The sequence below is a fragment of the Scatophagus argus genome, chromosome 13, assembly GCF_020382885.2.
Source record: "Scatophagus argus isolate fScaArg1 chromosome 13, fScaArg1.pri, whole genome shotgun sequence".
Taxonomy (NCBI): domain Eukaryota; kingdom Metazoa; phylum Chordata; class Actinopteri; family Scatophagidae; genus Scatophagus; species Scatophagus argus.
In genome coordinates this window covers 1,072,087-1,097,384 of record NC_058505.1, presented here as the reverse complement: position 1 = coordinate 1,097,384, position 25,298 = coordinate 1,072,087, and the positions used below count along the sequence as shown (strand labels likewise).

The 25,298-nt window shown below is 44.2% G+C and overlaps 3 protein-coding genes across 8 annotated transcripts; 2 read left to right on the top strand and 1 right to left on the bottom strand.

Moving 5' to 3' along the window:
* Positions 1-575: 575 nt before the first annotated feature.
* On the top strand, positions 576-12,103 carry slc39a6 (solute carrier family 39 member 6). Of its 5 annotated transcripts, none has more exons than XM_046407799.1 (12): positions 576-1,267; positions 2,798-3,054; positions 3,928-4,576; positions 4,967-5,105; positions 5,543-5,635; positions 5,786-5,955; positions 6,095-6,274; positions 6,415-6,499; positions 6,702-7,109; positions 7,654-7,734; positions 7,865-8,055; positions 8,890-12,103. In XM_046407799.1, exons 2-12 carry the CDS (start codon positions 2,846-2,848, stop codon positions 9,040-9,042), a joined length of 2,358 nt encoding a protein of 785 aa, XP_046263755.1. In that variant the 5' UTR covers positions 576-1,267; positions 2,798-2,845; the 3' UTR covers positions 9,043-12,103. The 5 variants fall into 5 exon arrangements, with proteins under 5 accessions (XP_046263755.1, XP_046263752.1, XP_046263753.1 ...); XM_046407796.1 differs by having other exon boundaries at positions 2,795-3,054; XM_046407797.1 differs by lacking the exon at positions 576-1,267 and adding an exon at positions 1,307-1,739 and having other exon boundaries at positions 2,795-3,054.
* Positions 12,104-12,174: 71 nt separating this feature from the next.
* Positions 12,175-18,642, bottom strand: LOC124069072. The gene is made up of 3 exons (XM_046407795.1): positions 18,624-18,642; positions 18,004-18,110; positions 12,175-17,736 (listed from the first exon to the last, which is right to left on the bottom strand). Exons 2-3 carry the CDS (start codon positions 18,101-18,103, stop codon positions 14,024-14,026), a joined length of 3,813 nt encoding a protein of 1,270 aa, XP_046263751.1. The 5' UTR covers positions 18,104-18,110; positions 18,624-18,642; the 3' UTR covers positions 12,175-14,023.
* An 801-nt stretch (positions 18,643-19,443) lies between these two features.
* On the top strand, positions 19,444-25,260 carry si:ch73-170d6.2. Of its 2 annotated transcripts, XM_046407802.1 has the most exons (4): positions 19,444-19,566; positions 21,414-21,513; positions 21,911-21,996; positions 22,105-25,260. In XM_046407802.1, the coding sequence occupies exon 4, from the start codon at positions 22,244-22,246 to the stop codon at positions 24,203-24,205; it is 1,962 nt and encodes a 653-aa protein (XP_046263758.1). In that variant the 5' UTR covers positions 19,444-19,566; positions 21,414-21,513; positions 21,911-21,996; positions 22,105-22,243; the 3' UTR covers positions 24,206-25,260. The 2 variants fall into 2 exon arrangements, with proteins under 2 accessions (XP_046263758.1, XP_046263759.1); XM_046407803.1 differs by lacking the exon at positions 19,444-19,566 and having other exon boundaries at positions 19,576-21,513.
* Positions 25,261-25,298: the final 38 nt, after the last annotated feature.

The following is a 25,298-nucleotide window of genomic DNA, read 5'->3' as shown; positions in this document are numbered from 1 at the left end:
TGGTGCAGTCACATGCTGCCAAAGTCCAGTCACATGTCCTGCTGTCTTCCTTCACAGCAGCATCTGCTTCCAGTCCCCCCTGTGCTGCCTTCACGTGCTGCTTGGAAAATCCTCCCTCTGAGTTTCTGTGGTTGCTGTCCTGCATTACATGAAGCCTGAGCAGTGAGGCTTTCAGCGGTTAGCATGCGGAGTGTATCTGCCTGTGAGACGCCTTCATGCAGCTTCATTCTGCCACGGCAAAGCTTCAAATCAAATCCGCTGCTTTAACAGTCAACACTGTGTCAAGATATAAAACAGTCTTAAACACTTGTATCTTTTCTGTCTTAGTGCTGCAGAACTGTGGCTCACAGCTGAACTGGTGTGACTGGGCTTACTGGGCTGCTCTCTGCTGCCTTCAGGCTCACATGACTGACTGGCAAAGGCACCAGATTAATCATTTGTTATTTAAAAACTGTGGCTGGACGGGGCCTCCAGCCTCCTCTCTGTCAGCTTTTCACCTCCATGTTTTTCTTCCCTCTTTTGCTTGTTCATCTCACTCCACTCTACCCGACAGGTAAAGTTTGAATGAACAGGACCAAAAGTCCAAAAGCTGGGAGAGGATGTATGTTCTGTGTTGCATCAGTCCCAGCTGCCCACCCACAAACTCCTGCTGCTCCAGATGATCAGTACAAATACAGCTCAGCATGAGCCTGGTACATCTACAGAGGGAGTGGCTCCTCTTCCTCGAAGTCTGCCATGTCACGCCGCCATGTTTCCACGGTGGCCCACAAAGGGCCCCGAGTGGACGACGAGTGGCCCCTGACAGGGGAGAAATGTCCAACCTGCTGCAGTTTAAATGAAAATGTTTATTAATTTGATCACATTCTTGCATTTTTATTATCATATGCGTTGTCCACGGCATCAAGCTCACAATGCACAGCTCACATTGCACTCATAATAGCAAATATTTTAATGACAGATGTAAAAATAAAACCCTTTTGTTTCATACGGTGAAAAGCTTCTATTGAGGTACGCGGCGTTTTCATATGCAAATGGGACTTAAGCCCCCCTCAGGGATTTGGTCCACGGATGTACTACAGCGGTGCTTACGTCGACTCTACATTTTCCCTCCTTCTGCACGCTATGTCTGTCAGATTTCCGGCAGCCCCTGAAGGCGACATAAACCACATCCTTTTAGACTTCATTTCCAGAACCGAGGAGGACCGAGCGGCACCGCGAAGCGTTCGCACGTCACCGGGAGCGGATAAAAACAACCCCCGGGTCCACTGTAAGTTATTTCCACACGGTTAAAGGCTTGTTTTGCTGTGATTTGTGTCCGGGTGGACACGACGCGTGGTCCCTCCGCACGGCGGCGGCAGCTCCTGCGGTTCAGTTTCCGGGTTTGCCGTCTTTGTGCACACGGCACCGGGCTGGTGCAGAGCGCAGAAACCCAACGTGTTACTGTTTACCTCCGGTGTGAGCGTGTGTCTCTGCTCCAACACAGACACGCTTGGCGGATTGTACCGGGAGAGGCTGGTTTTCTTCTTTTGATGGCTTGATGTCAGTGCACGGGGAGGCCGAGCCTCAGCAGCAGCACGAGGCCCGAGCCTGGGCCGCAGCCGCCCGGCAGATGCCACCAGTCAGCATCATCCTACGAGAAATATAACGAAATACCCGCAGCTAGCAGGGAGGCTAATCCAGCTAATTCACGGTCCATGTAGAAGAGACGAGGAGGCTTCGGCCGTGTTGGTATTAGCTGTGTGAGTAGCGTGAGATAAGAGGCGCCGTTAACGCCGATGATGAGCTGTTTGTTTTGGCCACCGAAACATCTGATGCTCTCAGCGGTCGTGTGAGCCGATCGCCGATCGCCGGACTCCGTTTAGAAAACCTATAAGTTTAGCATCCTTTTCGTGTGAAAGGACGAACAGCGTCTCAACATAACCGAACCTTCTGTAATCCAATCAGCCAGAAGCTGCTCTTCAGTTCGGGTAAACATCCAACAAAAACCTGCCAACGTATTTGTCGTTTTCTAATCGGTTTCCATCTGTCTTCTCAAAACACAACTGTGTGTCACAACTTGTAACTCAGCTGGCGGGCAGTGTGGTCAGCAAAGTGTGATCTAATGGGCTTTTATTGTAATAACAAGCAGTTGGTGTTTTATAATAATTTGAATCCGGAATTAAGTATAATCCGTTTAAAGCTCTTCCGTAAATTGGCCCATCTGACACATGTTCAGTGACGTGTCCATGGTGTTAATAGCGTTAATTCCCTGAAATGCCCGTCGGACGTGTTCAGCTACAGTCACTGTGAGGTGATTCAGCAGCAGCGCTGGAGGGCGAGTACATTAAAGTACAACGTAACACACTTGTACTGTGTTTTGAAGTGAGTCTACTTTACACGTGTTTTCCAGCTTTGTTCTGCTGATTTTACTTTACAGACAGCTGCGCGTTTAGCTTAGAGCTTAGAAAATGTGGTGGGACTGAAGGCTGTCAGCAGTGTGTGAGGTGTGCAGAGCTGGCTCTGTTGTAGTAATGAATTCATCAGTAAGGACAGTCCAACATGTTGACACACTGACAGCAGAGTACAAACACAGACAGACAAGCGGTTTGTCTCAAAGGACTTTACATCACATCAGCAACATCCTCAGCCCGGAGAGGGCTCACAGGAAAAACTCCCAGAAGAAACCTTTGACTGAGTCATTCATTGTTTGACCAGTCAGTTCAGCTGTCAGTGTTTCTGTCTGAAAACATTTGAAAACTACATTCATAAAGTGTGTGATTTTGTCTTTTTGTGAAAACTGTTCTGTCTTATTCAGCAGTGAATGTGAAGCGTCAAGGACGTCCTGCTTTTCCCAGCAGAGTGGACGATGAGGACGGAGGAGATGAAGAGACGAGCCGCTGTGGCCGTGATGTTTCTCATCACTGCGAGTCTTTCCGGCAGCGGCGGCTCGGTGGGTTCGGAGTGCAGCCCGTCCAGCAGTGAGACAAACGGCGCGGTGCGTTTACTGTCCGCTGTGGTCGACTCGCAGAGAGCTGAGCTGAGCCAGAGACAACACCTGGAAGCTCTTTTCAACAGGTTAGCTCCTGGCAGTAACTGAAACAACACAAAACTCACTGAGTCAGTCTTTTAATATTTTATGATGTACACTTTCACAATGTACTGCACACAATAGAACATATTTAAAGTTTGTTGAATTTTCCCTTGAATTAGAATCAAGAATGGAAAATGACTTGTAAGCTTTTATTTTTTTTTAAATGTGTTGTTCAATAAAAGAAACAAAGTGTAATGTATTCAAGTGTTTTAAGTTAAATTATTGTGTACAGTGAATCCAGTCTGCAGCCTACATTACAGCTGGCTGCTGCAGACAGGCTGAGAAACATTAACAGAGTAAAGTGTGAGCTCTCCTCCTGCTGGTGAACGTCTCCGGATCAGAACAGAAAGCTCCAGCTCTGCCAGCAGCTCTCCTCCAGGGCTTCGCAGCTCTCCTCCAGGGCTTCGCAGCTCTCCTCCAGAGCTTCGCAGCTCTCCTCCAGAGCTTCGCAGCTCTCCTCCAGGGCTTCGCAGCTCTCCTCCAGGGCTTCCCAGCTCTCCTCCAGGGCTTCCCAGCTCTCCTCCAGGGCTTCCCAGCTCTCCTCCAGGGCTTCACAGCTCTCAGCAGCTGAGCAGCAGCTCTGATCCTGCGCTCTGATTGGTCCTCCACACACAACAGTCTGCAAGGCCCCGACACACCAACACTTTTTAATCTCAAGTTCAGTAATTTCAAATTGAGCGCATATGTTCTGCATTTCTTCTGGCTTTGTACATAATCCAGAGATGGAGAGATTCTGGTCCAGCAACTGGAGAGATTTAAATATGTCAGACGTTTTTACCTGTAAAAACTGGATATTAGCGGATGACTGAAACTCTGAGTTGTTGGGTGCAATGCTTGATGAATGTTTGATGTTTCAGATATGGAGAAAATGGCACCATCTCTCTGGCCGGTTTAAAGCGTCTCTTACAAAACGTGGGTTTGGATCGCATCAGGACTGGTATGGTGCAACATCAGGAGCAGCCAGGCCACCATGACCACCACCACCACCACCACCATCATCATCATGTCCACCATCATGAAGGCCACCATCACCACCAGAATCATGATGAAAACAACTCTCATGACCAGAAACACGTCCACGCCAAACCCTCACATCCCAGAAAGTTTCCAAAGAGTCCTGAAGTCTCCAGAGACAAGGACATCCATCACAACCTGCACGACAAAAAGAGCATGGTGGCAGCTCAGGAGGTCGACACCACGGCGGCGTACAGCGCCCAGCTGGTGGTGCATCCGGATGATAAGACAAAAGACAGCAGTCCAGACACCACCAGGATGTCTTCTGGGAGACTGGTCACTGAAAGCCAGACGCAGACAGCTCTAGTCAACCAGGGGGATGACCACGACCACGACCACGATCACGATCACGACCACGACCACGACCACGATCACGATCACGACCACGACCACGACCACGACCACGACCACAACCACGACCACGATCACGACCATGAGCAAGACCACACAGACCAGGATCTTCCTCGAAACCGAAGTGCAGACGGTGTAGGGGTACGGCATTAGCTTGGCTTTGTTTGAACGTCTGTCAGTTGCTCAGGGTGTCAGTGTTTCAGTGAAGAACTTAACAATGAAATCCAGTTTGGATCAGAATCACAAAGTAAATGAAATAAAACGCTCAAAGAATCTGATCTAGCGGTCAGCATAAGCTTTAAGCACACGACTCTTCAGTGCTTCAGCATTAGACAGTAAGTAACATAAGCTCATTGGCTGCTGTGAGACACATTAACATCAGATGGTTTTCTTGTCCTGATTTAATTTGATTTTAGTTGAATTTTCTGGACAGAAAAGTGAGCACAAAGTGTACAGAAAATAAAAACAAAACGGTCCAGGTGTGAGTCGAGTGTAAAATGACTTTGTGTCTCTTTATCACTTTATGTTCAGTGTCTGAACGCCTCCCACATCCTCTCCTCACACGGGATGTCTCTGAAGGTGGGAGTGACCCCCAGTGACTTCAGCTTCCTGTGCCCCGCCCTCCTCCACCAGATTGATGATGGAGTGTGCATCCTACACGGGGAGAGAGGTAGGAGCCCTCTGATGGAAGAGGTCATGTTTTTTTAATGAAAACGCATGTTAACGTGGTTCTGACGGCTAGCGGCAAGCAGTCACTCAAAGTGGCCTCGTCCTTAATTATGCACAGTTTTAAGCCTTGATATAATTAAGTTAGTTGTGTAAAACATGAAGGGGAAACCACAGCTGTCCTTTGTACCAGGCTGTAAAGTTGGACATTTTAACGTGGAGGTCTCACAGAGATTGACTCACTGTTGGAGCCGCCCTCCAGTGGCCGTTCGTGGAAGTGCAGTTTTTAGTGCAGTCATTTTTAGCCCCGGAGGTTACTGCTCTCCACCCTCATGTTTTAGTTGATGTAATTCATTTATTTTCAGTAAATTTTTTAATGGAGTTTTGTAGTCTGATTGTAGTTCAAAGCCAGACTGAGTTACTCTGAGTTGTCATTCCTAGACCATAGTCACAGTCACCATGGAAACCACAACAGCTCACACCGCGACCACAGCAAGCGCGCTGCTGGAGAAACTGGCAAAAGCATCGCGATAGGTAAGACTGTGATCGACTAATACTGGGATGTATAAAATTGCACAGCAACACTAATAGTTTCACATATTGTTTATGTTTGTGGGTTAAGTGTTGACGTTATAATTGCGAAGAAGTAGCGGTTGGATGAAGTGTTTGATTTGCGTGTTGCAGCGTGGGTCGGCGGCTTCGTCTCCATCACCGTCATCAGCCTGCTGTCCCTGCTCGGCGTCGTCCTCATCCCGCTCATGAGCAGAGTTTTCTTCAAGTTCCTCCTCAGCTTCCTGGTGGCGCTGGCTGTCGGCACGCTGAGCGGCGATGCCTTCCTTCACCTCATCCCTCACGTGAGTCACGTCAGGTTGACCACAACCCGCTTTCTGTACCACACGGGCTTCATGTTCCTCGTCTATATTTTCATTTATTCCTGGCCTTTCGGCCTCATCTTGTCGGTCTCTTAATATGTTTACTCTGTGGACGTTTCAGTCCCAGGGAGGCCACCACCACCACCACGAGGACTCAGAGGAACATCACCTCCACAGTGAGCCAGAGGAAAACCTGGACGCTGTGTGGAAGGGCCTGACGGCTCTGGCTGGAGTCTACTTCATGTTTCTGATCGAACACTTCCTGACGCTGGGAAAAATGTACAAAGACAAGAAACAAAAGGTCAGATTTGATCAAAAATGGATGCCATTCATGACGTGATTCTGAATATTTTAGACGACCTGTGGAGAGTGTAATCACCATGGAAACTGATGCGTTAAACCACGAGGGTTAATGTGGGGTTGTTGCTGCCATCCAAACAGATCCAGAAGAAGTGGGATCAGAACGACAAAGCGGATCCAGAGAAGCAGCCTGCTCTGGAGGAGAACGACCTGAAGCCACCCGAAGGTGAGACACCACGACAAACACGCGGTCTCCGAGGGGAAAAAACGATCTGAAACCATGAAACTGTCTGAATGCAGACTTACAGGTGTCTGTTTCATCAGCAGCAAACAAAATCCTGCTGTAAGACTCGTGCTGCCGTGGGGTCCGACTCACTCGGCCTTTCATTTTGAGTACTTTCTGATGCCGGTTTGTTGTATTTCTCCAGATGTGGAGACCAATGGTGCCGGGATGTTTGGCGACCACTCCAGCAGCCTGCACGGCGGCGGTGGCGGCGTTGCAGAGGAAGAGCAGGTGATGCTGGCGCCGCAGGTGTCCATTGTCTCTCCGCAGGATTACGACGGAGCGTCGGGGTCTGCGACCTACACCGCCCAGGACTGCGAGAACAAATGCCACTCCCACTTCCACGATACGGTGGGGCAGGCCGACAGCATGCACCACCACCACCATGACTACCACCACATCCTGCACCACCACCACTCCCAGAACCACCACCCTCACAGCCACTCCCACTCCTACTCCGAGCAGCACTTCCAGCAGGCCGGCGTGGCCACGCTCGCCTGGATGGTCATCATGGGAGACGGGCTGCACAACTTCAGCGACGGCCTGGCCATCGGTGAGCGGGTGTTACTCATGATCTACCTCAGAGGTCCGCTTGGTCGTATGCTAACCGGGCGTAACAGGAACACAAGCATTTTCTTAGTTTAGACCAGTCGTGTGGAACGTCTGTCTCCCCCTTCTGGCAGTGAGAGTGATTAGACAAATGCCGCTTGCTCTGCCATGCCGCCGTTAGCTGTAGCCGACTTCGTCGCTGACAAACCGATCTCTGCTGCGCAACAGCGTGAATCGTAAAGAGCTCTTTGAAAAAGTCGAGGTGACAAGTGGTCGCGGTTTGGCGATACTTCCTGTTCTCATGTCAAACACAGAACACATTTGTGATGTGTATTTTAACATCAAAGACAGGAAGCATCACAGACTGAGCAGGCAACAAAAAGAACTGACGTTTTGTTAATATGCTAACCTTCAGCAGGTTAGCTTGCTGTGCGTTTGTTAGCTTGTTAACTGTTGTACAAACACATTACTGTGCTAGCAGTAGCTAACGTTTGCATGTCCCATCATTGTCGTACGGCAGTCGTGCTCACAGAGTTTGCGTGTTACAGGAGCTGCCTTCACTGAGAGTCTGTCCAGCGGCCTCAGTACTTCTGTGGCTGTTTTCTGTCACGAGCTGCCTCACGAGTTGGGTAAGGCCTTCACATGATCTCTGATTCACCTGTAAGAGTGACGGCAGGTAAAACCCGTCGTTATCAGATGTCTTGTGGTCATCTTGTGGTCTTTTCTTCGATGGAGTTAACTGTTCACTCTGTTTCCCAGGTGACTTTGCGGTGCTCTTGAAGTCCGGTATGACAGTGCGTCAGGCCATTCTGTATAACGTGTTGTCCGCCATGATGGCCTACTTTGGCATGGTGACCGGCATCTTGATCGGTCAGTACGCAGAGAACATCTCCATGTGGATATTCGCGCTGACAGCTGGACTCTTCATGTACGTGGCTCTGGTGGACATGGTGAGTCAGCGGCACAGCAGACAAACATGAACGCAGCTGAAGGCTGTGTGTGTGGCTCAACATGGTGGAGTCCAGACTCCACAGGCTGCAGGCCGACACACCACCGCCACCCAGAAACATCTCGAACGCAGTACAGCACACACATTTCTGTGTGGACTGTGGAATAAATGAAGTGTTGAGGAAGTTAGGAAGTGAGTGTCAAGTGCAGTTTGGGAGAACTGAAACTCGTCTGCTCTCATCCGGTCAGCAGCTTCTGTTGTGTCCACTCAACGGGTCTCGACTGAGAGCCTGAGTGTCTGTGGTGCTTCAGCTGCAGCCGTCAGGACCAGCTGGCCTCCTCTCTCTCACACACACACACACACACACACACACACACACACACACACACACACACACACACACACACACAGTACAACCTGCACACATGACAGGTGTATAAGAACAAACACATGAGAGGTGAGCTGTCACAAACCGCTGCTGTCTGGAAAACAGACGGCAGGCTGACCTCTTGTGGCTGCTGCCCCACACTGCGCTCTGTAAAGCAGACTGTTAAATCCAACATTACATCCATCCATCCATTTTCTATACCGCTTATCCGTCAGGGTCGCAGGGTCGCTGGAGCCAATCCCAGCTGACTACGGGCGAGGGACGGGGTTCACCCTGGACTGGTCGCCAGTCTCCAACATTACATGTTACATTACATTAACAGTTGAGTTGCTGGAAGGTGCATTTTTCTCTTAAAGCTATAAAATGAGCTCTTTTTAAATCTGTGTCTGGGGTGTAGAAACCAGTCATTGATCGGCGTGACTTCCTGTTTGTTATTTTTCTTCCCAGGTGCCTGAGATGTTGCACAACAACGCCGGAGATCACGGCTTCAGCCACTGCGGCTTCTTCCTGCTGCAGAACGCCGGCATCCTGCTGGGCTTCTGCATAATGCTGCTAATCGCCATTTTTGAACACGAAATCAAGCTGGACCTGGGCTACTGAGGGACACACTGAGACACGTGCTTCGTCTCAGTGTGTCCCTCAGAAGTCGAATGTTTAGAGGAGGAACACAGAAATCAGATGCCATGTTGAGTCCTCTCCCTCTCTGACGTGAACCCAGGCTTCTTTTGCCACCAGTTTTGTTTAAAGCCCTTTTTGTCGTTCTGTTTTTGTGTTTGAAGTGTTTGTGCTGCAGAGTCCAATCACAGCAGTGTTCCCAGAGTGCCATAAGAGCAGCCTCAGTGTTAGCACAACATGCTGGGTCACAGCTGACACACAAGTCGCTCCTTTAAGTCCCACCAGGTGAATAATGAGGTGAAAATGATCCATCTTATCCTGTTTGCTATAAATTGCTTGCTATGTCCAGCCAAACATATTCATATTCCATTTTAGAAGCTGGGACCAGTAACTCTTTAACGTTTTGTCTCGGAGCAACAACTATTATTCGTGTTTGTAACTGATGGGTTCTGAGAGTCAGTCCAGTTCATGCTGTGTTGGCGCCCCCTTGTGTTTGTTGTTGCTTACTGCAACCATGATGATAAGCTATGAAACAGTTTCATCACTTCAAAATGATAGTAGATAGTATAGCAGAGACTTGCTGCCCACTGCTGCCAAGTCCTCCTGAATCACAGCCGCTGCAGATGAAATGTGAAATGTGAGCAGTGCGAGTGCTGATCTGGGAGCAGATGTGATAAAGTTGTTGCGTTAAAAATGGGACGGTGGCGGGTCTTGATGTGGTTCTTTGAGCTGACGGCACAGGCGTTCTGACGTGTGTTGTGCTGCACGGACGAGCATCCGTCCATTAAATCAACCAGCCTGATGAAGGGAAATTAAATCTCAGTGTTGATGTTCTGAGCGGCAGAAAGCTGTGAAGGATTTGGACTGGGTCAGTCCACCATCCAGCTCACCCAGAATGCAGAAAACGTCTGTTAAAGTCATGAGACGTTGCAGAATCCTACAGCTCGACTCACCAGCCGTGAATCTTTGAAGTTTGGTTCTCAGAGCTGAAGTTCCATCATTTTTCAGCTTCTTTGCTTGTGTTTTCTGAGCGTCACTGATGGCTTGTTTTTCACTGGATTGGGTTGAAATTTATACCGAACCTCCAGGAAACCCTGAGGATCATCTGCAGCACATCAGCCATCAGAGACCACATTCATAAAAGCCAGAAGTAAAGATGTTACAGTGACGCTGCGTCATTTAATCATTTTTAAATGGTTTCTCGTGCTTTTCTCTGGCTGTACTATCACAGTGCTTCACTCTCTGTGTGACTTCAGGTTTTTCTATCTTTGTGTTTCCTGTCGAACCCGTTTTTCAGGAAGTTGGCTTGTTTCACTTTGGTTTGTTGCGTGCTGGATTTAAAAGTTCAGAACTAAAAATGTATTTGGAGCAGAACTGTAGGATTTCTGCAAGGTCCTGTGAATATACAGGAAATCTTTAGTTTTTAAGAAGATCCACTACATGAAGTGGGCTCCCTGTGAGCTGGTGTGGAACAACCCTGGAAAGTTTACTCACTTAAAATGATGAAAGTGATGAGTGCAAAACTCTGATCGTTTTTGTTGCTCTCACTGAGCATCTGGTGTCAAGTTTCGTCTGTTACATTGTGTTATTTTCTATTTAGAACAAGGATTGTCATGTAAAACAAGCAGCCACTTGTTTAGGACGTTTATTTCTGTTGATTGTTTATTGAAATATGAAAATGCTGGACAGGAGTGAGTCGCGTCACGACTTGAGATCATCTCGATGTGGAGTCGATGAGGGCAGCACTTCAAAATGTTTTAGATGACCGTGATTCAAATAAGCAAGCTGTACCTCGAGGGTGAGTTTGTCCTCTAGAGGGTGCTGTTTCCTTTTGCCTTACAGCCTAAACTGTGGGCAGTTCGACCTGTTGTGGAGCTGAACGGGATCTGCGTGCCAATAAAAACTGTTGCACTTATTGAAACACGTGTGGCTAACCTGCAGGCCAGCAGCGTTCTGTGAGCTTAGAAGCGCCTGCAGACGTGTTGACGCGGTGATGAGGATGTCTGAGCGCAGATCCACAACAAGCCGTCAGGCAGCGGCCGTTCGGGCCTTTGCCGGCCTGCTGTTTAGCACAGGTGGTCACTCATCACCTGAACATGAACGTCAGCTGTAGAACGAGCGTGTTGAGTTAGTGTTGGAGGAACTTTGACAGTTTGGTTTTCTGTCATCTTTAATTTCCGTGACTTTTCTTCTGCTTCCACAGCCTGACAGCCTCATCACTGTGTTCAGAGCATCAGAGTGAGCTGGTGTTGGTGTAAACACGACCTCAGTAATGTGGAGGATCTCTTTCCTCTCAGCTAACACTTCACTCTCACGGTGAGTCGAGGTGTGACAGGATGTTTGAATTTTTTTGCACAGCTGCTTCCATCCTTTCTCACGTCTCCCATGCGAGATGGTCTCAAACCGCTGAAATATTTAAACAGTGCTGCGTCTGACTCGACCGACCGACCAACACATGCTGTTGTGCGAATCCCTGAGCCTTCTGCTCCGTGTGAGAGAAAAGGCAGATTCAGCGTGTGGCATCAGTGAAGGGCTAAGAAGCCGACAAATTATGGCAACTAAAAGGAGAAACTCTGCACATCCACTGTTTGCTGTGTTTTTTAAAATTTGTTTTTATTGTATTTAATTGTAAAACTCAATGTGGCAGCTCGACACCCTCACGAAAAAGTCTCACAGACGTTCAAAATTTGAATGGTTTTCTGCATTTGTTGCTGTGTTTAAGAAGCTGCTCCGATGTTTAGGTCAAATAAAATTCCCTCACGGGTCGTGAGAAAAATTATTTGTTCACTTTTTAAAGTTTAACTGCTCAAGAAAACCACAGAAAGCAAACCTCAGTGTGTGTATTACATGTACAATACTGCACAAGTGTGTGTTTCAGTAGTTCACTGTGTGCTGTTTGTTGTGACGTGTCCTGCAGAGGAAGTTTCAGTGTGGATTTTGTCATGTGTGTTGAATCAGACTGCAGAGACCTTCAGGCAGCTGCGACGTTGACTCTTTTTGTTCTCTGACATTCCTGAACACAAATAAACTCGTTCGCCATCCTTCATCACGCCGTCTGTCCCTTCTCTTTTCACTGCACAGTGAAAGGTGATGATTTGTTTTCTTTTGCTGGGAAAACAGTCTGACATTCAGATCTCTGCGGTCATGATGTCAGCTTAAGATTAAGAAATAATAAGTGAAGGTACTTTGTTACTGCTAAATTATAAAAGAAAAACGTACAGCCAGCAACCTCCCGTGCAGGCCAAAGGATTTCGAAGCCTGCACAGTTCAGAGACACAGCAGCAATAAATTCCTTCAGACAGACGTTTATAAGTATTTGGTGTAATGTGAATTTATGTCAAACTGTAATATCAGGCATTTTGTATGTTCATACAGGAATTCAGCAAGTAAGCTAAAGGTGGTTGACTCGGCCTCAGGGGAGTCCAGCAGTCTGAGACTTTGGAAACCTCACATTCAGACCGAGAAGTATTTCAGGAACAGTTTGGCCGTAATAACAATAATTCATATAAGGTCTAAAAACAATTCAGATGTTTCCTTACTGTTGTGAAATGTAGCCTTGTAACTTGAATTTGAATGATCTGAAACAATAAATAAGGATAATTTTGTCACAAAGACGCAGAGAAGGCTGAACCCCGACGCAGAGTCAAAAAGGCAGGCAGGCAGAGGTCCGAACAATGGCCTTTATTCACTCAAACTCAAAAAAGCTCACACTTACTGTGGCCATTGATCATAGAAAAACTGAGACAAAAACTCCTGACAAGACCTGACAAGACAAGACAAGACAAAGGTCTCCTGGCATGAACTGAGGACAATACAACAAACTGACGTGAAAGACAAAGTAACCCTCTGACACGGGTGACTGGGAACACGGGGACTAAATAGACAAGACAACGAGACACAGGTGACACACATCAGGAGGGAGAAAGCAATCAGGAAAACCAAAAGCAAAGCTACATGAGAACAGGACACACAGGGGAAGTGACACCTTCAAAATAAAACAGGACATGACAAAAACCTTGAACATAACACATGGAAACACATGACAAGACAAACATGAAACATGGCACATGGACTCCAAAATCAAAAAACAAAGCATAACAAAAACATCAGGCATGACACATTTAGAGTAAGGAGAGGCTAAAGAGAGAGCACAACACTTACCGAACAAGAGCAATTTATTTTCTGTTTTCATTTGCATAAAATTCACGTAATTAAGTTGTCTTCACCGTTAAACCAAACATGTTTAATACCACATCTGGTACTGACATCATGATAGGCAAATTAGTTTTCTAACTATTGAAGTACAAGATGGCAAAAATAAAAAAAATGACATTAAAGAAATAAAGACAAATACACAAAGTGAGTCATAATATAAAGCAAATGTTAAATCTGAAATCTGTAATCAGTGTAACCTCTCAGATTCCTTTAAAGCCCCTGTGTTTTCATTGATTCTGTGCCATCAACATCTTCAAAACAACAACAGCAAAAACAGTTAGATAGTAATAACATGGGGTAACATACAGACTAAAAAGAACTGGGCCTAAGACAGAACCCTGTGGGGCACCACTTGTCACTTCTGTTTTTATTGGAGGAGTGAAACTGCTGCAAAACTAAAAGAATTTAATCATAAACATTAAGCATATTAGAATGTTAAATACTGGAGTATATTTTAAGTCCTAAATACATACAAAAAATCCCAAACAAAACAAAAGTCTGTGTGGCAAAAGTTAATGGCGCCAACACCCAAAATGACAGAATTCAAAAATGATAAGAAGCAAATTTCCATATTTATAAAACATTCAGGTTATGTAGACATGACCTTACAGGTCAGGGTGGTTCTTGGTTAGGATGTTACTGTGATAACAATACCAAATGTACACATTAATTATGATCATGTTTCATCCATCCAGTTTCGTTGTGGTTTATATTGTTATAACAGCCTCTCAATGATATGCCATGCTTTTCCCTAAAATCCAAAGAAATTTGTTATTTTCTTAAGGACGCCTTTCTTTTCTTGCCTTTCCTGTTTTTCGTCAGATAATTCCTCCTGTGCTTTTGTAAGTTGGTCTCGTTTGGCTACTTTGGAGATGATTTTTGCCCTCTCCTTCATGGCCTCCAAAGACTGAATTCGAACCTGGTAACCCTCTTTGGCCTCTGACTTCTCCCCTTCAATCAGCATGTCAATGTACTCAGGAGTGGTCAGGGGGTTTGGTCTCAAGGCGATCTCCTGCAGACGAGTTAGGCAGTGAGCAGACTGATCCATCAGGGACACTATCATGTCTTGAAGGCGCACAATCTCTTCCTCTTGCCTCTCAATCAGTTCCTGAACAGTCATCTTTTCTTTTGAAGCCTTTTCGTATTTTTCTTTTAACTCTTTCACTGTCTGCTTCTCTTTTACTTGTTCGTACTCCCATCTGTATGTCTGGTTGAAATGCACACTCCAGATGCATTTTCCAGGGCAGACAGTGCACATCCCTGCCCCATCCATTGATGCACAGCCACGTTTTTCATGGTCATTTGCTATCGCACACGGGTAGTGGCACGTTATCGAACATTTCTGGCAGTTGGTAATGTACTCTCCTTTGTTGGTGAGCTGCTTTTTCACTGGCTTAATAACATCCACATCAATCTCAAAGTTCTCATTTGAAGTCATGGCTGTTTCGTGCTCTTTAATCTTTTCTTTGGTTGTTTTAATTTCTTGAAGCTTTGCTAATCCAGCTCTAACTTGAGGTTGCAAACCTTCAACAGCTGTTTCAAGCTGCTTTCGTTCTTTGAGAACTTCTTGGGTCATAAGCAAGCTTTTGGTTGTCATTTTACCCAAAGCAGTGAAGAACTTCTCCATGCTTTTGGCACCCATGTTCCAAAACATTTCATCAAAATTGTCATCATCGTCATCAGAATCCTCATCACAGGCCCTGTCACTTAGGGTTCTGTTGTCTGCAAACACTGCTGAGTTGTTGAATTTGAAGTGAACTGGAAGCCCAATGTCATTTTTTGGACATGGAACCCCAGAGACGTTTATTGCCTCAAGAACCGGTGGCTGTTTGCCATCTGCAAAAGTCACCAGCATCTCAATGTTTTCCGCCACATCTTTGCCAAAAATGGAGAGTACTGAGTCAAACACATATCGCTGGGTTGCTGTTAATCGTGCGAGAGAGGCCTGAGTAACAAAACACACTGCATCAATCTCACTGACTCCATTAACAGAGGTGAAAAGTCTTCGGATCTGCTCTGTGATCTCCCTGTCTCTGCTTATTCCTCTTGTATCCCCAAACCCTGGTGTGTCCACAACAGTCAGAGAGAAGGGGATCTTAAAACCCTCCTGGTGGTTGATTTTGTACACCGTGACTTCAGAAGTCTGGCTTTCAGCTTGTGATCTCAACTGATCCTCATCAATTATTTTGAATCTGAAACTGTCCTTCCACTCTACGCCAACAATATAGTTTATCATTCCATTGATGAGAGTTGACTTTCCTGATCCGGTTGCTCCAAGAAGCATTATTGTGCGATTTTGCCTCATGCTTTCTTTGCCAAAGTTGAACTTCCGACATCCATCGATGTCCATGTCCTCATTTTCCAGAGGCAGTTTGTAGACTGAGGGAGAGTCAGAGCGTATACTCTTGCTAATATGTTTGAGGTATTCTGCAAGTCGTGCAAATTCGCGTTTTGTTGTGCAGACATAAACACTGATGCTTTCTTTGCTTCTGCCAGCTCCACCACAATCACATCTGACCCTGACAATATAATCTGTCTCTGACTGAAGCCCAGAAATGATCGCCTTTTCAGCTATTGACATCATTTGGCTCCACTGAAGATCCTCCTCTCGCCGTTTGTTGTCTGTTTTGGCGTACTCCACAATGTAGCTCAAAATCTGGACATCTTGTCCCACCTCAGCAGGTTTCTCCCAGCTAACTGATATCTCACTTGAGTTTGATTCCGCTTGTGGTTTTCCAGGAGGGCTGCAAGGTAAGGTTTTAACGGAACCGGTGACTTCATTGGCCGGCCCAACACCTACTGAGGTCACTGCTCTGCATCTGAACATATACTGTGTGTTGGGACTCAGATCGCTCACTGTGATTTCTTTAGCGTTTGATTCAGTCTTTTGTTGCCATCCGTCCTCTCCGCTGACACGGTACTCGACAGAGTAGGAGGTGATGTTCTCTGCTCCAAACGTTGGTGGAGAAATCTTCAGGGTCACACTGTTGTGGGTTATGTCACTTGCTGTTACTGTTTCAGGCTTTGATGGCGGCTCAAAGTTCTCACTGACAGAAAAGCCATCTTTGTAGAGGTAGATGCTTGAACCTTTTTGTGTCTCATTTGTTAAACCAATTGTCAAGAACTTAATGTTCTTCTTCTCCATGTTGGCCTCTGCAAAGTCACTGAAGAGCTTTGCTTTATTCCTCATTGCATCTGCCACTTCTTTTGAAAGGTACCATTGATCCTTCTCTATATCTTGAGTATGGGAGTATTGAGGGTCACCTGGTTTGGGTGTTTCTTTTAAGTAGTTTGATAAGGCTGAGAGGTACGGTTCAGCATTTCCCAGTGAGGTGAAAACAAAACACAAAGCATGCTCTGCACTGAAAACATCCTCATCAAGACCATTTTGAGATGGTAGGATCTTGGTGTTCTTCATCATGGTGGTGAAAGACTTTAAAATGCAAATCTCTCTCTCTTTGCAGTCCATCCACTCGTTCAGGTTCTTGCTGTTGAAAGGAGAAGAAAGTCTCTTCTTCAGGATCTCAGCCAGCACAGATTCCTCTTCACCTCCTCCTCTGATTGCTGGAAGTTTCGTTGCTAGGACCCGTTGAAATTCCAGCTTGAACTCAGAGCACATCTCTTTGAAGGTTTTAATCTTTTTGCCAACTTGTGGGAACTGTTGTGCAGTTGTGGTTTTCAGTATATCATTACACCTCATTTCCAGCTCACTGAAGTCCTCCAGGACACTCTGTGACTCCTGAACTAATCTTATGCTTATCTGACGGACGAGTTTAGCAGCTGAAGAATCTAAACTTGTCAGCGGCAGCAGCCAGACCTTCACTGGTACAGCGTTTTCACCGTTGGCTCCCAGCAGTTTTGGCAGGCTTTGGTAGACTTGTATTGCATCCTCAAAGGATGTTGGAGTTTTCTGAAGGGAAAAATCTCCAAAGAAGCTGCAGGAGAATTTGTCAACATGTGCTTTGTCCTTGTCTTCCATTTTCAGTGAACCTTTACCCTCTATAGCAAGACAGGGAATTTTCTTTAGCATCACCTTCAGGTTACCCTCAATGTCTTGATGATCTTCTTTTTCAGACACCTCACGGTCAAAGACAAAGAAGGCTTGAGCCCCATAAAGGATACCAGTGACTACATGTGTTGCTAATCCTTTATCAAAGACATACGGATGCTTCACATTGCCTCTTCCAAGATGATCCATCGACAGTTCCACAAACTTTGTGGTAGTTTTATATTTCAGTGTTACTCTGGCCTGATTTTTGGAGGTCTTATGATTATTCAGGTATTTGGCTGATCCCTCAACCTCTACAAGTCCACCCAAGAAACTGGCCTTCAGAGAGGCTTCAACCTTTAGCGCTGAAGATTTGTCCTCAATTGATTCAGAGGCAACTATCTCAAAGTCACTGTTAGGTTTTGGTCTTTCTCGTGTGTTTTTTTCCAGGTCACTGTGGTTCCACAGTGTTATGCCTGCCAAAAAGTAGAGAAGAAGTTAAACTGCATTTCAGGCTAGACAGGAGAAGTCTAGCTTGTATTAATTAACTTGTATTATTGGTTTTCAGCAATTTTCAGATTCAGCTTTTGTGACACTAGCAAGGTTGTCAAGGGCAGAAATTGTCAAGCCCTTTTCCCATTTAAGCCTCCAACATAATTATTTATATTAAAATACTGGAATTCATTTCTTCAGTGAAACTTATGACTGAGTTGCATTTTGTAACTTTGCATGTGAAATCTTACCAGGAACAAGTGTATCTTGACGACAGTCGTACAGCATCCCAAGGCTGAACGGTCGGCCAAGGGATGCCACCTCTATTGTTCTGCTGGCTTCAGCCTCCATCTCTAAACTAGAGAAAACAGAAAGTAGGTTAGTTCAGGTCAGTGACTCTCCTGTTATCCAAACTGATATCTGTCAGTTTGTGCACTTTCTGGAGGAATGGATGTTAATGCTAATTTAAGTATTTTTTTTTATGTTGTCAAGTTTAAATACTGTTTTACTGGCTCAACATGGATTAAGAAACTTCTTTAATCATTTGGGCTGAGAAACTCTTTATATTTAGTAAAAAGTGACTTTTAATGACTTGTTGACTGTATCCTGTTTATTAATAGAGTCAGGACCAGCATCCTTCTATACCTCCTTTGTTCCTTTTCTTTTATTGCTCTACTATTTATTTGGGACACTCAAATGTTTAAAGGAGGATTTGAGGGATGTGTGGTTACACACAGCACTCATCGTTTACATAATTCAAAAGGCAGCTACACTCTTTGATTCAACAACCAGAAACTGCAGGAATACAAAGCAAAAATACAAAGCAGAACTGGTACATGCAGCAGCACAAAAACAGCCTGAGTGTACTTACACGAGAAAAGTGTGTGATCCTCTGAGGGAGGGCTGTAGTTTCACACATTATATCGTCTGTGAGAGGGAAACGCCTCCTGACCTTTGGGCAGCAAATGGAGGCAGCACAGAGAATCAGACCGGTTTATAAGAAATCACATGACCTGCAGAATAACTGTAAAAAACAGCCAATGGTACATGATGTGTTCCTTTGCGATGATGATAACGATACGATTTTTTTATTCAGACAAAGTGGGACTGTATGAAATATTGTCAATGTTAAAAAGCAATTCCAGACTAAATAACTTCACAGTGTTCACATAATGACAGATTCTTGTCGGTGTATGATGCTAACACAGGTGATTTTCAACAAAACACACTGTGTGTTTTATTGCCATTTTCAGGTTTAAAAGGTGGAAATTTTTCCCTTGCTGAGAAGTCATTAACCTGGATTCTGTTTGCTTATCTGAGCCCTGAGGGTTCAGAACATGTTATCTTTCAGAGATGAAGGAAAGACGAACAAAATGTGCTGATTGAAAGACAGAATCAAAGTTCAGAAAGGAACAGTTAAGTAACTATAGAATTGTTGTTTGAATTTTAACTTAATTATGCTTGGAGTATATAAAAAAAACTTAAAAGGATACTAACGACAGCCTGCTGTTCATCCTCTCCACCGTATTCATCCATTCATATCATTTTGTCATGTGAGCATCACTTTGCCATACAATCAACAAATCAACAATCAAGTACAATTAACAAATTACGTATTTAAAATCACATAAAGTTTATCAGCGTAATCTCACTGTCTGCTGATGTAAATGTTCCCTTTTTAATCATTCACTGAGGAGAAGGGAAGTGTGTGTGTGCGTCTGTGTGTGTGTGCATGTGTGTGTGTCCACTGAATATATAAAGGAGCTACAGAGTGAACTGAAGCCGAGCTCACCCGCCCGTCCCGAGTCTGAGCGGTAAGTCTGTTTGTGTTGTTTCATTATTTACGTGATCCTAAAGATTAGACCTGCTCAAACACAAATGCACGATTTTATTCCAGTTTTACGATTAGTAAAGTCTTATACTTTGCTTGATTTGAGCTGTTTTTCACATCCTATCCTGTCCCCCATAGCTGATCCTAGTGTTAGAACAACCATCTTCTGATTTATCCACATTCACCTGGAGTACTGTACTATTTGTTTGGGTGACTGTTCACCAAATTGCAGAAACTGCAGAAAAAAGAAAGTAAGTTTACCAAGTTCCCAAAGCAATAATCAGTGAAGCACAGGCTTAACTTTGGGGTCATTTTACTTTGCAATACATTAACATGGAAATGTGATTCAAACTTTAAACTGGTCACTAAACCAGGGATTTAAATTGGTTAAATGGACATTTTGATGACTAGAAGGGTTTTCTCACAATCCCACTTTTCCCCCACCATTTCTGATTTTATGATAGGTGTGTATGGCAGAATGTTCAGAGCTGGAGTGGAGGGAAGATGACAAATTATCTAAAAATCTTCTGTATAAATTGCTCTCACTCCCACAGTTTTTAATTGTACTTACATAGGAAAATGTGTTCTTCTTCTCTGGTGCTAATTTAGAGACAAACAAACCAACAGTTGTCTCTTCTCTGCAGTCATGGAGAGACAGCAGCACCACCCAAATGCTTAACTTTCTATTTCAATAGAGCATAGAAAATTCAGGGTGGGAAAAAACCAAACAGCACCTCTCCTCTCTCTTTCTAATGGTCTAATTTTTAACTTTATTCACACAAATGAGATATATTCTTGTCAGCAGCTGGGATTTCTCTTTGTCTCCCTCAGTAAATCTGCCCTTTCAGATAGTTACACAAAGCCTACCAGCAGTGTTAATTTTGGTTACGCACCAAACATCAGACACGCCAGTTATTATTGACCATTATTGGATTTTTTTTTTTAATTATTGTTTTTTTTGATGAGTTTTAGGACTTTAGGGTGAAGTTAACGTAGTGTATGCAAGTGTTGCTGGTGTATGTATGGACTCTGCACGTCAAGACCATCAGCAGCCTGAGTGTCCAACACAATAAGCTGTAAATAAAGAAAATTAAACATAATGAACAGTGATAAACATCTGACTTTCAACTGTTTGTACCTGTTACCCCATTAGAATCCCTCAAGAATCAATGTGTCTAAGCCCCACCCCCTACATCAGTGTTGCTGCACCTGTATTTCAGTTCTAGCATGGTAACACTGACTGTATGTAAAGGCAGATGACTTGAGAGCTGCCACAAAGCGAAGTGAAAACATCTGGATCGCCCCCTGGTGGCTGGCTGCAGTACAGCTCATAAGCTGCAGACACATAGTTTACAGTGATAATGATAGTGAATACAGAAACTATAGACAATAAGAGAACAATTTCTGCTGTTGAACAGCGAGTTGTTGTTTTCAGACAGCTGAAATTAGAACTGCTGCTGGCAGATTTTAACGGGAGCTCTGAACCAAGTCTTTTATTGAAGAATAGGTGGCACTTTGCATTATAGCTACAGTAACACAGTGGGTTAATAGGTTGATAATAAAGAGGTAGCAATAAGGTAACACCATGTAATTACCAAAGTAATACCTCTGTAGTAGCTCGGTAGTAACAATGCATATATCTAAGTTGTATTCGACTGAAATTTATAGAACAGGAGGGAAAAAAACAGCCAGACAGAACTATTACTTAGTAGCACATATATAATTGTGGAACCCCTAAACAATAAACTGGTTATATAGGTGCAATATGTTGATATAACAGAACAATGTTAATTGTAATGTGACAGGAACTTTGAACATTTTGTATTTTAGGAGTTGCGGTGATCATGATTTAAATCACAAACAGCATTTTAAAACGACAGCAGCTACTGGATCCTGAACCAGACAGCTGGGCTGAGAATAATCTAAAGAGGTTTGTTGCAATTCATTTCAAACACCTTTTTCATTGTTTCAAAAAATACTTGAGTATTTTCACTAAACTTGATAGCAGTCAATGACAAAACTTGCACTTTAGCTGCTAAATTTATCTACACTCACAAAGTGAACTAATGCAGACTTCTGAATTTGACTTCTACAAAGGTCAACATTTATCTTAGTCTTGTAATTGGCTCTACATCAATAGAATCTGAAGGTCTCCAACAGGATTTTTATTACTGCGATGCTCTCTGAGTAGTGGCTAACTTCTGTCTGAGAGCTCCATTGTGTTTCAGTATTATTGTTTAATTTACCATCCACCTCACAGCTGCAATGGCTGCAGCATCCTTTACGTTACATTAGTTATGTTCACTAAAAATGTTCTTTGTTCACAGGCTGGGATTGTTGAGTCTGACAGCATGACAGAAAGGTTCCCTGCAGAGAAACCTTTTGTTCCAGTCTCACTCTGAAATCTCGAGATGTGAGTACGAATCATTTACACACCAAAATGTGCAAACGTGAGGGTGAGGTTAAAAATACTGTAATGCCCCTTTAAGTATACTAATTTTCTGTATTTCAATATATGCAGATTCAGACCAGAGGGCACAACAACACTAATGAAAACGGCTGAAGAATTTTTCTGACCACGAAGAGTCTTCCAAAGAGCTGGCTGGAACTGGCTGATTATTACTTTAATGTTGGTGTCTTAATTACTTCTCTTCACCATAATGTTTACTAAATTTAAGTCCAGTTTGGGGGCAGTTTCATCAGCAGTTTCATCATTATTTTCAGAGCCAAAATCAAATGTTGCTGAAGGAGCAGAGCAAAACAAGACTTTTTTTGGTTCTTCTCCTGTTACTTCACCAACAAGTAGTTATATTTCAAAGAAGCCAGAGTGCATTAAACGTCTTGCTGAATCGGTCAAAGACAAAAGTAAGTTGATAAAACCCCAGAGAGGTCCTCTTCCTGTTCATGTAATCCCCCTGAAAACAGAACATATCAATGTTGTTGGGTGCAGACGTTTCAGCTTCGGTAAAGACTCCCCTAAGCGTAATCGCACCATCATGGTTCTCGGAGCAACTGGTGCTGGAAAATCGACTCTTATCAATGGGATGATCAATTACATTCTAGGGGTTGAATGGGAGGATTCATTTCGGTTTAAGTTAGTTGCTGAGGATGAGTCGAGATCACAAGCTGAAAGTCAGACCTCTGAAGTCACGGTGTACAAAATCAACCACCAGGAGGGCTTTAAAATAGACTACTCACTGACCATTGTTGACACTCCAGGGTTTGGAGACACAAGAGGCATAGAAAGAGACAAAGAGATCACAGAACAGCTACGCCGTCTTTTCTCTGCTAAGCTCGGTGTCAGTGATATCGATGCCGTGTGTTTCGTAGCTCAGGCTTCGTTAGCACGACTCACACCAACGCAGAAATACGTCTTTGATTCTGTGCTCTCAATCTTTGGCAAAGACGTGGCAGAAAACATCAGAATTCTGGTGACGTTTGCAGATGGCCAGCGTCCACCAGTTATAGAGGCGATCAATGTTGCTGATGTCCCTTGTCCAAAAGCAAAAGACGGGCTGCCAGTTCACTTCAAATTCAATAACTCAGCGCTGTATGCACACAACAAATCCTCTGCAGCAAACAGCATGAATGGGGATGATGAAGATGATGGAGACTTTGATAAGATGTTTTGGAACATGGGGACAAAAAGCATGAAGAGGTTCTTTGTTGCTCTGAATTTCATAACGACTAAAAGTTTGACAATGACGAAAGAGGTCCTCAGAGAAAGAGAGCAGCTTCAGAACTCCATCGAAAATTTGCAGAAGCAGGTTAAAGCTGGGTTAGCCAAGCTGGAGGAGATTAAAGTGACAGCTGAAACCCTGAAGGACCACGAGGCAGAGATCAGCAGAAACGAGAACTTTGAATTTGAAATTACTGTCATGAAGCCTGTCCAAGCAGATATTTCTGGTTCTGGAAACTTCATCACCAACTGTCAGCAGTGCCATCATACCTGTCACTATCCCTGTGGAATACCCAACGATGCAGATAAAAGAGGCTGTGTTGCAATGGGATCAGACGGAAACTGTACTGAGTGTCCAGGCAGATGTCACTGGAATGTCCATTTCAATCAGAGGTACAGATGGGACTATGAAGAAGTCATAGAAAAACAAACCAAAAAAGAGCTGGAAAAAAAGTACCTGAAAGCCACAGAGGCAAAGATATCTGTTCAGGGATTGATCGGAAGACTGCATGATCAATATAATTATGTGCAGGCTGAGGTTGTGAAATTGATGGAGAAATCTGCAAATTGTTTAAACAGACTTAAAGAGATAGCACTGAAGCCCAATCCTCTCTCCACGCCAGAGTACATCGACATGCTTATTGAGGGAGAGAAATCAGAGGCCAAACCTGGCTGGAAGCAGCGAATTCAGTATCTGATAACCATGAGAGAAAAAGCAGAGTACATGGCTAAAATTGTAAAAGGAGAGGACCTCCTCCAGAGTCCACCCAGCTTTAGTCAAGACCAAGCAAAGAAGACGCCCCAACAAGACAACACTGACCCCAACGAAGGCCAGGACAGTGAGCCTGATACTAACCCAGACCAAGACAAGTCTGATTTGGACGGAGACAAAGGCCAGGACAGTGAGCCTGATACTAACCCAGACCAAGACAAGTCTGATTAGGATGGAGAGAAAGGCCAGGACAGTTAGCTTGACAAAAACCTAGATAAAGTCCAATTCTTAGGCCAACAAAGGCCAAGATGGTGCTTGGGCTGCAACTCAGCAAGACTAAGAACACACTCGAGAACAGTCTCACCCAAGACGAAACCAAGATCAGCCGAGACAAAAAAGCAGAGTCTTCGGGTCCTCTTATTGTGCTGAGTACTAAGACTTAACTTTAGTGGCTTTAGTTAACAGGAGTGCACACACAGACTTCTCCAGCACCAGAACCTTTGCTGTGTTCTGTAGTTTTGTAGTTTTGCCTCTGGTTTTATTCATGTTAGGTTTAGTCACTTTAGACTGCCTTCCTTCTTCACCTCTCTCACTCTGTCCTGGAAGTTATAGCAATAGGAAATGAAATGCACCCTAAGCTTCACTGAAATGATACATTTCTCTGAATTTAAACATTGTTATGCTAACAACCAAACAAAATGTGTATTGTTAATTTGATTTGTTTTTTTACTGAGATGGCCTGTGTGCGTGAAGAGCCAGAGCATGTGGTGATGAATTCTTTTTCTGAACAAACTGTTTTTAATATCCATGAACATCAGCTGGGCCCAAACTCGCTTGCTTCATCAGGTGTTTTATAATCGCCTTCAGGTGATGAACACATGGTTCCTCAGTACATTGCAGTCAGAGTTTTGTGCGTTTGTTTATTATACATTATATATACATATACAAGTTAAATTATAAGTTTTGAAGTTTATAAAAGTACGTAAAACAGATTAAATTCCATCTTTTTTTAGGATTTAAATTGTTTGGAAATTTGCATTCATATTTATAATAACATTAAGGCAGAATAGATTTCTTCTTCATTTCATCTTCGTGAGCCTTCGGTCTGCCTTGAATCAGTGACTGCAGTTTTGCTTGTCCTTTACACAACAGGACAGACAGGTGTCCACATGACCACAACTTCCTGTCAGGTGTTTGTGTTTCACCTTTCTGTCTTCTCACATTCATCACTTGCAAAGTTCATTCATTGTTTTCTTCAGACAAATAAACATTATTTGTGTGCACCACCCTGGCAGTCATTATGTTTCTCTGATGCAGATTGTGC